At 71.2% G+C, this 12,073-nt stretch overlaps 1 protein-coding gene across 1 annotated transcript; it reads left to right on the top strand.

Annotated features, from left to right (window-relative positions):
- Positions 1 to 12,073, top strand: NLRP13 (NLR family pyrin domain containing 13). The gene is made up of 11 exons (XM_037515622.2): positions 1 to 301; positions 1,912 to 1,977; positions 2,935 to 4,510; positions 5,642 to 5,809; positions 6,271 to 6,438; positions 6,747 to 6,917; positions 7,412 to 7,582; positions 8,486 to 8,656; positions 8,971 to 9,141; positions 9,804 to 9,974; positions 11,682 to 12,073. Exons 1-11 carry the CDS (start codon positions 1 to 3, stop codon positions 11,815 to 11,817), a joined length of 3,270 nt encoding a protein of 1,089 aa, XP_037371519.1. The 3' UTR covers positions 11,818 to 12,073.

Below are 12,073 nucleotides of genomic sequence, written 5' to 3'. Positions count from 1 at the left end.
ATGAGCGCCCCTGGCCCCTTCTCCGTGGACGACGGCGCCTGGGACCTGCTGCTGACCCACCTGACGCGGCTGGACGGGCCCCAGCTGGAGGAGTTCAAGCTGCAACTGCAGTCGCGGCGGCTGCTGTCCCCCGCCTCCTGGCCCTTCTCCTGGGCCGATCTGCGCGCCCTGGAGCCCTCCGCCCTGCTGGGCCTGCTGCACGCGCACTTCCCGGAGGGGGAGGTGTGGGGCCTGGTGGCCGGCGCCCTCCGGAGCATGAACCTGACCTCGCTGAGCGAGGAGGTGGGAGCCGCCAGGGCTGGTGAGTGGGGAGGCCGCGGCGCTGTGGGGGCAGGTGAATGTTGTGTGTGAAGCGCCGTGACGTCACCGGAACGAGCAGAATTAGCCCATTACCACGGGTAACATGCAGCTGACGCGGCTGTAACTTTGGGGTTCCACTTCTCATCCTCTGGAGCCCCCGGTGGGGGGTTCTGGCCCTGTGGGCAGTACGGGGTGGAGCTGAGCTTCCCCCTTCTCCCGTCCCCTCGCCCGGCTTGGGACACGCATTTGCGCGAGTGCCCGGTGCTCACAGGCACCCCTGGGCTCTCGCGCTCCAGCGCAGGCATCGCGCTGCCGGGTGTCAACCAGCTGGTGCCTCGGGGCCCTGCCTAAGTGGGGCAGCTGCGTGCGTCCCCTCGGATTTCTAGGCTAGGACAGCGCTTGGGGAGCCGTGGCTGCATAGCTGCTTCTCGGCTGTTCCCTCGTCTCCACGTGGCGCGTTTCCCTGAAGGCCTCCCTTCCGGTGGTGTCCCGATGCCGGGGGTGCCTGTGCAACCTCCCCCGGCCCAGACCACGCTGGCACATGTGGTGGGAGACTGGCTCAGTGGTTTTCTGGAGACCAAAAGGAAGTGGGAACTGGGGTGCTTTGCGGGCTTGGACTTACACTTCAGGCTGCTGTGGAACAGCTCGGCTCCGCGGACAGGCGTCCCGCCTAGCTCTGGGGCCTAGATGCAGCGTGGGGTACAGGCTGCACCTGACTTGGGGCCCGAAGGCTCACGCGCCTGGTTTATGGGCGGGGTGCAGCCTCAGTGTTGGGCCGCGGGTGCTCGCAGCCGTGACAGGGACAGCCCTGCGGGGCTGCACCCGAATGCCCGCCGGTTTCCTGTTCAATCTTGGGTGCACTCCACAGGCCTGGGCTTGGGGGCTCCTCAGAGGTGGGGTTCTTTGACTCAGGCACCCCTTGGTGGAGAAAGAGCCTCAGTCTGAGCAAGCCCATGATCCGCGTGCCCCCCAGATGGAGCCCCGATGGGCCTGGAATTACAAACGTCAACCGTGTCCCCTCAATTGGAAGCCCCGGGGGCACCGGCGTGGGGCGGGCTCAGCGGGAGGCGGCTCCGGCCCGGCCCGTGGGTGGCCGCGGCAGGCACAGGAGACGGCTGGCGTGAGCGCCGTGGCGAGGCCTGCTTTACCGCCCTGTTCTCGGCGCCCTGGTGCCTGCCGGGCTGGGCGTGTTCTGCACACCTGGGGTAGGTCGGGGACCAGCCGACCGCGGCCCCGATGGCTGCATGTGAAGTTCAGGTACAGCGTGCCGTTGTCATGCTGTGAGGGGTACAGCGGAAAGGGGGAGCAGGGTGAGGAGTCTCTCGTGTGTGATGTCGGGGATTGGGGTCATTGGCTAGCGCCGAGGGGCTCAGCTCTGAGTGGTGACTTGGAGGTGAGGGAGTGGGGCCAGTTGGGGGGGTGCAGGCAGGGCCCGGAGGTGGGAGTGTGTGCCCTGCACCCCAGGGTCACGCAAAGCCACGTGCCTCCAGGCGGGGCTGACGGAGCCGGAGGCTGAGGGCCCTTCCCCACCTTCAGTCTGATGCCGGCTCTGCCAAGGGTGCCTCGCTGCCCCCCCACCCCCTCACTGCTCCCTCGCCCCGCTTGTTCCAGAGATGCTGAGGATGCGGGAGCCCCAAGACCCCGTCCAAGAATATGCGGAGGTGCCAGAAGGAGAAGGTGTGTGTCCGACTCTGACGACGGCACATTGCGTGACGGGCGCGGGTGGCGTCCCGACATGACCGCGGGCCGACCGATGTGCTCTGGGTCTGTGGCGGCGCCTAGCCGGGCGGGGTGTGCTCCTCGGTCGCTGCCCCGCATCCGGGGACCACACAGGACAGCGCACCTGCGGCCTTGGGGAGGGTTCCGGCTCCTGCGTCCCTCACGGACGCGCAGATCTCCACAGTCACGGTGGTTCCTGCCGGAGCTCTGCAGCGGAGCCGCAATTCTGTCCTGCGTGGCCAGCGAGTCTTCGCGCGTCATCTGCTCATCCCGCCGTGTCCGCTCCTCGGGCACTAGGTGTCGGCGGTGTGTGGACGCAGCTGGGACTGAGCTGTGTCTCTAGGGCAAGTGGTAAAGCGTTGCTGCCCAGCACACAGGGGTTCTGCAGTGCCCAGACCCATGTCCGGAGTCGGTGCCCCGGGCTGGCCCAGAGGCCGCGGGGGAGAGGGCCCCGCCTGCCTGGCGGCTCCAGGGCCTGGCCGTACCCCTGCTGTGAGGGCCTGCCCACCCGGCCTCGCCCCGCCCTGCTGTGAGGGCCCCGCCTGCCTGGGCGCTCGGGGCCTGGCCACGCCCTGGGCACCTGGGTCTGCCCGTGTCTCGGTCCCACCACCCTCGGGCTGTGCCCCATGTAGTGGTCGCACTGCCTGTGGCGCTTGGGGCACAGACGCACGGTGGACCTCTCTGCCCCTCAGCTCCCTGACCCGTCTCCCTGCCGGCTGCCGGGAACCCTGGCCTAGGGCGTCTGCACTGCCTCGGAGCTGCGGCCCGGGGGCCCCCGCGTGATGGGGCCAAGAGGCGCCACCTGTGGACGCCTCTGCTGAGGCTTTGGCCTGGAGCTGCGGGGCCCCCATCGCTTCTGGGGGTGTTTCTGCAGGGCCGCGCGGGCCGAGCCTCACGGCCCCTATGCGGCTCCAGCCCACAGGAGGTACCGGGAGCGCGTGAGAGCCAGAGTGCTGGCCATGTGGGACCAGACGCCCTGGCCTGAAGGCCACGTCCACCTCCGCAGCGTGACGGCGCTGGAGCACGAGGAGCTGCAGGCCGTCCTGAGCCCGGGCCGATCCGGCGCCCAGCCCCTCACCGTGGTCCTGGAGGGCGGCGCGGGCGTGGGGAAGACCACGGTGGCCGCGAAGGTGCTATTGCACTGGGCCGAGAGCCTGCTCTTCGAGCGCCGCTTCTCCTGGGCCTTCTACGTCAGCTGCCACGCGCTGCGGGACGCGGGCAGCACCAGCCTGGCCGGCCTGCTCTCCCAGGACTGGCCCGACTCGCCGCTCCCTGTCGCCGAGTTCCAGCGGCGCCCCGAGCGGCTGCTGTTCATGGTGGACGGCCTGGAGGAGCTGGACGTGCCCCCTGGGCTGGGCGCGGCGCCCCCCGGCCTGGACTGGCACCAGGAGCTGCCGGCGGCCAGGCTGCTCCTGCACTTGCTGAAGAAGGAGCTGGCCCCGGCGGCCACCCTGCTGGTGACGGCGCGGGACTGCCGGCGCCGCGCGCTGGGCCCGCTGCTGGTGCGGCCCTGGTTCCTGGCCGCGCGCGGCTTCGCGGAGGCCGACCAGCTGGAGTACTTCATCCGCTTCTTCGGCGACCACAGGCGGGGCAAGAAGACCATCCAGTGGCTCCGGAAGCACGAGGCCCTGGGCCGCGCCTGCCACGCACCGCTGGTGTGCTGGGTCCTGGGCTCCGCCCTCAAGTGGGGCGCGGCCCAGGACCCGCTCTTCCAGCTGGACGACCAGACGGCCACGGGCCTCTACGCCGGCTTCCTCCAAGGCCTGCTGGCGCCCGAGGTGGGGCAGGCCGGGCCCGGCTGGCCGGATGCCTGGAGGGCGCTCTGCGGGCTGGCGGCCCAGGGCCTCTGGCTCTCCCGCCACACCTTCTCCCCGGAGGACCTGGCGCCCTGGGGCGCCGCGGCGCCCCTCCTGGACCTGCTCTTGCGGGCCTGCGTCCTGCGGAAGGTCCCCGGCTGCGAGGGCTGCGTCACCTTCACCCACCACAGCTTCCAGGAGTTCCTGGGGGCCCTGTTCTACGTGCTCCGGGGCGCGTGGGGCGCCGTGGGCCCCCGCACCAAGAGCCAGGAGGTGCGGGAGCTGCTGAGCGGCGCCCTCCTCGGCGGAGGCGCCTACTGGGCCCAGACGGCGCTCTTCCTCTTCGGCCTCCTGAACAGAGACCGCGCCAGGGCCCTGGCCGGCGAGCTGCGCTGCGAGCTGGCCCCCCGGGCGGCCGACGAGCTGCTGGAGTGGGCCGAGGGCCTGGCGGGGGGCCTCTCCGCGCACCTGGACGCCCTGCGCCTCTTCCTCTGCCTGCACGAGGCCGGGGACGAGGACGTCGCCCGGCAGGTCCTGGGCCTCCTCTTGGAGGCCGAGGTGGCCGTGGTGGAGCACGCCCAGCTGCGCGCCGCCGCCTTCTGCCTGCCGCTCTGCGGGCGCCTGAGGAAGCTGAAGCTGGCCATCCGCGGGCTCGTCCCGCCCACCAGAGCCATCTGTGGCCCGCCAGCCCCCGGGTGAGTGAGCGGCCGCCGCCCAGGGCTCCGTCCCGCTGCCTCCAGCCCCGTGGAGGTTCCCTGAACGCTCCTGGGGGACCAGCCGCGCCTCTGAGCAGCGCCAGCTCCATCCTGGCTGCCCATGTGGGCCTCAGGGCTCGCCTTCTGCCCCTGGGCGTGAGGGCCGGGGCTACAGTAAACACGGGCGCAGGTGTCCCCCAGCAGTGTCTGTGTCCTCGGGGCAGAGGCCCAGGAGCGGGTCGCTGGGTCACCCTGCTCTGCACGGGGGCTGTGCCGCCGGCTCCGCCGCAGGGCAGGGCCCCCTCCTCCCCGCCCTGCCGGCTCGGGCCTCGCTGGCTGTAGTCCGGCCCCACTCAGTGTGTGAGCTGGGGTCCCGCTGGGCCCCGTCTGCGTCTCCCCGTGAAGCTCTCACGCGCTGAGCGGAGCGCCTGCCCCTCACGGCGACTCTCAGCCATTAGGAGCCTAACCGTGCCGAGCCCTTGCAGCACCGGATCCCGCGTTGCGCTCTGTAGCCCGCGTGTGCGAAGGCGGGAAGTGGGCGCGTGGACCCGAGTGAGGCCGCTGTGACGCGGGCAGCGCTGCCAGGGCTTGGGCCGTGGGGCAGGGCCTGTGTCGGGGAGGGCCTCTGGGTCACGGCTGTTGTGCCCAGAAACCGGCAAGCCCCTGCCCTCCCCGGGTCTCTTATGGAGGTGACGCCGGTGTCGATGCTGTGTGATGGGGCACAGCCCACACCTCCCGGGTGCAGCCCCCCCAGAGCTCCGCCGCCTTCTCGCCGTCGGGCTGCCGCCTCTGCGTCCCTCTGTGGCCTCAGCCCCGCAGTGGGCCCGGGGGGTTAGTCTCGTCAGCACCTCTGGCTGCTTCGCACCCACGTTGGGGCCACCCCCACATGTCTTTCTCCTCCTGCCTCCCTCGGCCGCCCCCTCCAGCCCAGCTTTGGCGTCATTGCGGGGCTCGGCGTGGACTTTAGGGCACGCCTGTCTACCCTGGCACAGCCGCGCCCGACCTCGTTTCCTGGGCGCTGGGGGTGCCGCTGTGGTGGGCGGGGCGTGGGCAGGGGCAGCCGCCACCCCCCCCCCACCGCCCCGGTCCGGCCAGGCTCATCCGGTGCTCAGGGTGTCTCGGCTCCCGCAGGGCGAGGCCGGTGGCGGCGGAGCTGAGCCAGTGGCGGGCCGTGTGCGCCGTGTGCGGCGGCGGCGTCCTGCGGGAGCTGGAGCTGAGCGGCAGCAGCCTGGCCATGTCGTCCATGCGCGCGCTGTGCGAGGAGCTGCGCAGGCCGCGCTGCAGGCTCCAGAGGCTGGCGTGAGTGGGGTGCGGGAGGGGGGCGCTCTCCCGGGTGGTGCGGGCAGCGAGGGGAGGGGCCCGGGCCTAGGGCAGCTCTCCCCGCCGGGCTGAGTCTTGTGGTTCTCTGGAGAAGTCGGTCAACAGCAGGTCTCCGGCCGCTCCCCTGAGCGCCGTGGGCGCCCAGGGCCTCCTCAGGGCAGATGTGCGGGGTCGGGTAGACTGGGGGTGTCACTGTCCGATTTCATCCACGTGGAGGGGCTCGGGGACCTCCCGGGGCAGGTGCCCACCCCTTCCCAGGGTGCAGGCTTTGGTGCCCATCTGTTTGCGGGGCTGCTCTTCACCCCAAGGGGTGGACGGGGCTGGGCAGGTGGGCATGAGTATGGCTGAGTGTGCATGTCCCGGCCGCCCCGACGCCAGACTGCCGCCTGGACTCCCCCCGCCCGTGGCAGCCCCCCCCATGGCCGCCCGCCCGCCCGCAGGTGCACGGCCATCACCCCCATGGGGCTGCTGAAGGAGCTGGTGGTCGTCCTGCACGGGAACAGCCGGCTGACCCACCTGGACCTGAGCGCCAACAACCTGGGCGTCACCGTGGCCAAGATGCTCTTCCAGACGCTGGGCCACTCTGCCTGCAACCTCCGGTGTCTCTGGTGCGCCCTGTCCCCTGGGGGCGTCCCCCGTCAGTGGCCCATGGGGGTGGCTCAGGCAGCAGCTGCAGAGTGAGGGGACAGCGGGCCCAAGCAGCAGGATTATGAGGGGGCAGCACCGGCTCCTGAGCCCAGCTGGGAGGCAGGGGCATGTCCTGGATTCGGGGGTGCCTGGGGCCCCTTGGGATTGGATGCAGGGCACAGTCTGAGGTGAGGCCGCCCCGCGAGCCACGCCGTTGGGTCTCTGGCAGGCTGGACTCCTGTAGCCTCACGCCCCCCGCTTTTCACCACCTGCTCCTGGGGCTCAGCAGGAACAGCAGCCTGAGCTTCCTCAGCCTGGGGGACAACAACCTGGGGACCCTCAGGGAGGAGAGTGCCCAGGGGACGTCGGGGGGCACCGCTGAAGTCCCCCCGGGGAGGATCGCAGGGAGCACTTCTGGGAGCAGCCCTGCGGCCGGGCAGCGCCCCCTGAAGGAGCTGTCGTAAGTGCTCCTTTGTCGGCGTCTGCTTTGCGCACTGCATGCAGGTCCGGAGGCTGTGGGGTGTGTCTTGGGGTGCCCCGGTCATCTCCCCACACTTAGCTGTCCCCTGGCACGCAGGTGACCTTGAGCAGCAGCCTGGATGCTGTGGGTCCCTGTAGACAAGGCCCCCCTGCGCCCCTCACAGATGCCCCGAGGAGGTGTGGCCTTTGATCCTAGCTGTGCGGGGGCGGCAGCCACCTGCCATGCCAAGGCATGCGGGTCTTCCTCGCGCTGGGCCGGTCTCACCTGCTCTGCCCTCACCTGGTGGGGGCTCTGATCTGCCAGGCAGAAGGAGCCTGGGCCGGGTAAGCAGGGCCAGGCCGGGCGGGGGCCTCCCCCTCCCCTCGAGAGGGCCTGTGTCATCTCATCCTGGTGACCAGCCGGGGGCTCAGGTGTGCCAGCTGGGCGGGGAGCAGCCCCAGTGGTCTGGGCTCACTGGCGCCCTCCCTCCGCAGCCTGGAGAAGTGCAGCCTGTCGGCCGCCGCCTTCCAGCACCTGGCCCCGCAGCTCAGCAGCCTCCAGCAGACCACGCGGCTGTGCCTGGGCCTGAACCCCCTCGGGGACGAGGGCGTCCGGCTGCTGTGTGCATCCCTGGCGCGTCCCGAGTGCGCCCTGCAGAGGCTGGAGTGAGTCTGCTGGCCGCGAGGCCTTGGACGGGTGGCCCGTGGGCTGCGGCCCTGAGACGCAGGCGACTTGGCTCGCCCGGGGTTCCAGGCTGTTTGTCGGGGTGACGTTGGTTTGCGGCACTGCATGGTCTGGGGTATGAGCTCACGCTAGCCCGTGTTCCCCTCCACAGCACCCCTCACCGGGATCCCTGGGCCCGTCCCTCCTCCTGCCTGCCGGGAGCCTGCGTTCTGCCTCAGTTGGGTGGAAAGGGCTGGTCTGGGTTTGGCCTTGTCTGTTCCCGTGGCCACTGCTTGTCTTTCCCTCTGGTTTGTTGGACGCCGCAGCCTTCCTCCAGCTCCACGCGTGTGTCACGAGTGCGGGGTCCCACCTTCTTGATGGCCGAGTAGCATTCCACCCACTGCCCCGTGCACTGGAAGCGGGGCTGCGGTGACTCAGGGGTGCACCGAGCCCTTCGAGGCACTCCAGACTAGTTGAATCAGCCTCTGGGGGGTTGTCAAGGTGTCGGATTTTAGGGGAACCCCGGGACGTCCCCGTTGTTGGGGTCAGGCCACAGCTGAGCCCCAGACACGTGGGGGTGGTGGAGACAGACTCGCTGCAAGGGGGTGTGCTTTACGGGGGAGCCTCAGACATAAGCTGTTGCGCTGACGGAGGAGCCGGGAGAGAACCAGCCAGGCCTGCCGCCAGGGGGAGGGCCCTGGTGTGCCCCTGTCTACTGCGCTGTCCTGCCCAGCCCTGCCAGCCCTTCCAGCAGCGGCCACCTGCACGGTCACCGGCCCTCAGTTCCCACCCCTGTCATTGGCGAGTCCAGGGTGGGGCGGACACGGCTCCCCGGCAGCACTTAGTGGCCGCTGAGTGGGTGGGGCTGCCCGGCCGCTGTCCTGAGCCCTGCCTCTGTCCTGCAGGCTCCGGCTCTGCCAGCTGGGTGCCCCCAGCTGCGGGTATCTGGCCGACGCGCTCCCCCAGAACAGGAGCCTGACGCACCTGAGCCTCGGGAGGAACCACCTAGGGGACGAGGGGGTGACGCTGCTGTGTGTGGCCCTGGGGCGCCCGGGGTGCAGGCTGCGAAGGCTGGAGTGAGTGCGGCCGTGGAGCTGGGGGACCCCTTCTCGCCCCCAGCAGGGCTCGTACCCTGCGCCCCCCTCCTCCGTCCCGCCCCCAGTCTGGTCAGCCTGCTGGCTCCCGGCTTCAGGGGCGCTCCGGGGCTTGTCCAGCTCTTGTGTTGAGCCAGAGGCTGGGAGACACTGGCCAGCTGGGGCACCCCCAGCCCTCCCCCAGACCCCACCGGGCCTGTGTGCCCTGTGCGGACACCACGTCCTTCTGGGCGGGGCACACCCCGGGCCGAGTCCGCCTGCGCCGGAGCTGAGGCCGCCCTCGGCTTCCTCTGCAGCTTGTCCAGCTGCGCCTTCGGGCAGGAGGGCTGCCGGGAGCTGGCCGGAGCCCTGGGGCGCAACCGCTGCCTGGACACGCTGGACGTCGGGCACAACGGCCTCGGGGACGAGGGCGTGCGGCTGCTGTGCGAGGCCCTGCGGCCCCCCGAGGGCTCCCTGGTCACTCTCGGGTGAGTGACTACTCGGAGCCCCGCTCGGGGTGCAGGGAGAGCTGCGGTCACGGGCGCAGGGTGGCAAGGGACAGGGAGCTCCTCAGAAGCTGCCTGTGCCCGATGGGCGCAGGGCAGCCCTGCGTGGTGCATCCTCGTGTGCGGGAGTGTCCTCTGGATACTGGGTGGTCACAGCCCCCCACCCCGCCCCGCCGAGTCTCTTCTCCGGGGCTCAGCCGATGGCAGGAGGAAGCTGAGCAGCCCCAGTCACCCACTGTCCTCCGCGTGGCCAGTCCCCCTGTGCCGCCGGGCCATGTCCCCTTGCACTATTCTCGCCCGCCAGTCCCCAGCCGGCTCCTTGGTCAGGCAGCAGCCTCCAGACACTTGTGTGGTCACGCGCGGGGCTTTGCACACTTAGCTGGGGTCCCTCCCACTTACAGGACACACGCCCAGGGCCCTCGTAGCTGGCCGGCCCCTGCGCTGCCTGTGGGACCCACAAAGAGACGCGTGTGGTCAGGCCCGTAAAGAGCCCCTGGCTCACGTGGATGCCGCGGCTTTCACATCCCGTGCAGCGGGCCCAGCCTCTCGGCTCTTCTGTCCAGTGGGGCTCCCCCGCCTGCCCCTCCAGGATGCTGGGGTGGGGGTGTGCCCCTGATCGTAGCACCTCCCGGTCTCGCCCCCAGGCTGGAGAAGTGCGGCCTCACGCCCGCCGGCTGCCCCCACCTGGCCTCCGTCCTCAGAAGCAGCCAGAGCCTGGTCGGCCTCAACCTCCTGGGGAACAGCCTGCGGCCCGAGGGGTTCCACGTGCTCTGGAAAACCCTGGCCAGGCCCACGAGCAGGCTGCAGAAGCTGGGGTAACGTGCCGATATTGGGGAGCCCTGGCCAGTCTGGGGGCATGCCTGTCCCCGGGGGAGCGCCCACGGGGCTTGGGGAGTCGGGGAGGGGCCCCTTGGCACCCGTGGGAGCCGAACGAGGCCTGAAGATTTTTGCAACACGCTTTGTTTCTGTAACACGTTTTTTATTGGGGTGACTTTGAGCTACAATACTCCATGTGAGTCAGGAAACGGGGTCACACCTCGGCGGGTGGCTGCTGTCACCCCACACCCACCAGCGAGGCCGTGTCCTCCCCTCCCCTCCGCCCCACCCGCGGCAGCCTCCGCGCTGCAGTTGGATTCCCGGGTGCGCGTTGGGGTGGTTTCGCCTGTTCCTCGGCGCCCGCCAGGGAGCGACGCCCGCTGGGGTGAGTCTCCGTCCTCCGGCTCGCCTCACGGCGGCCTCCCCTCCGCCGCAGCCGCGTGGTCTCAGCCGCGAGGGCGCGCCTTGTTCCCAGCCGAGCCGGCTTCCGCCCCGGCGAGACGCTGCCAAGGAGACGCGCGGCCTCCGCTCTCGGCCCTCGCCAGCAGGTGGCTGCCGCAGACGGTCTGCGGGGGGCGGGGAGCCGGACGTGCCCCCAGGGGTGGGCTCCGGCCGCTGGCAGCCTCCGTGCTGCTCCCCGAGGGGTCGCGTTCCCGCCGACGTGCGGGGCGACAGCGACTCTTCCCTTTCCCTGGCCCGAGCTCGGGCGCCCCGGCCCGGGGCGGCGCGTCGGACAGGGCGGGGCTGCAGGCGCGTGGGTGTCCGCGGGCGCCTCGTCTCCCCTCTCGCCCCTGTGGCCTGCGCCGCTCCGCCGCCGCCCTCCGCTCTGCCTCGGGCCGTCTGGAGAAGCTCCACGGGTGGAGACGTGTGCGCTGAGCGTGCCCTCGTGGGCTGCGTTCCTCCAGCGAGAGGCGCGCGCGCGCTGCGGGGGCGGCTCTGGGTCGCCGCGGGGAGAGCAGGGGGCGCGTGTGCGCAGACGTCCCCGCAGCTGCCCGGCGCTGCAGACGCCCGAGGGCGCGCCGCCCGCCCGGGGAGGGGAAGCCTGGCCTGGCGCTGCAGGGGGCGCGGAGGGCGGCAGGAGCGTCACTGCCGGGACGGGCGAGGCGAGGCGGAGGGGCAGAGCCGACCCCGCGGGCCCCGGAGGCCCTCGCCGGGCGGCCCTGGAGAGGGGAGGGACGCGCGTCTGCGGAGGCGCGAGGCTGCCCCGAGGGACAGGCGGGGTGTCGAGCAGGGCTCCCTCCGTGAAAGGCCCAAGTGAAACCGGGCGCGTGGGGGCCGGGCCTGCCCCTCGCCCCGCTCGGGGAGGAGGCCGGTGCCGCCGGCTCCCTGCTGCGCGGCGGGGGACGCGGGAGCAGATCCCGGCCGGGGCCAGTCGCGGTGTCCGTCCTGGCCGGGCGGCCTCGGCGCCGGGGGCCGCAGGCTGGCCGTCCGGACGGCATCCAGGCGGGAAGGGCGGAGACGTCTCCCGAAGCGCGCGGAGCGTGGCGCCACAGCAGCGGACCCGCCGGCTGGCCCGCGGGAGTGCCCGAGTCGCCCCGCCCGGCTTCCCCGGGATCCCGTGTCCGTCGTGGCTCTGCCTCTTCTCTGCGGGAAGCGCCTCTGCGCCCCGGGCCCGAGGAAGGCTGTGGGCGCCCCTTCCGTGGTGGGTGTCGCGTGACCGCGTCCTCGCTGCTCAGTCCTCCTGTTTGGGGCTTTGTGTTTTGCAGACTCGAGAGAGACTTGTACCGGGGCGTGCAGGAGGAGCTGGCGGCCTTGCAGGAGGCGGGGTCCGGCCTGAGGATCAAGTGTAAGTGGGATTTTGATGACGCTGAAGACAAGTGGTGGTGGCCGGCGCACCACTGAGAGCCGCGTTGGCCGTGGAAGTTCTGGAAGGCCCCGGAGTGCTGCCGCCCCAGGAACCCCTGCCCTGGTGGTGCCCAGGCATCCAGCCCACGCCCTGAGCGAGGCCCCCGGGACCCTGACCTGGTGTTGCGTCTGGCCCAGGTGCAGGGTTGGCTGTGCCCAACGTTCCCCGACTGCCCTCACACCCCGCACACCCCCCACCCCCCTCTGTGATGTGGTCACTCTTGAGACTCACACGATCAATAAAGCAAAGCAT

This window comes from Talpa occidentalis, unplaced genomic scaffold, assembly GCF_014898055.3.
Source record: "Talpa occidentalis isolate TD23 unplaced genomic scaffold, MPIMG_talOcc4v2.1 talOcc4.17, whole genome shotgun sequence".
NCBI classification, from domain to species: domain Eukaryota; kingdom Metazoa; phylum Chordata; class Mammalia; order Eulipotyphla; family Talpidae; genus Talpa; species Talpa occidentalis.
This window is presented reverse-complemented; position numbering and strand designations above follow the sequence as displayed.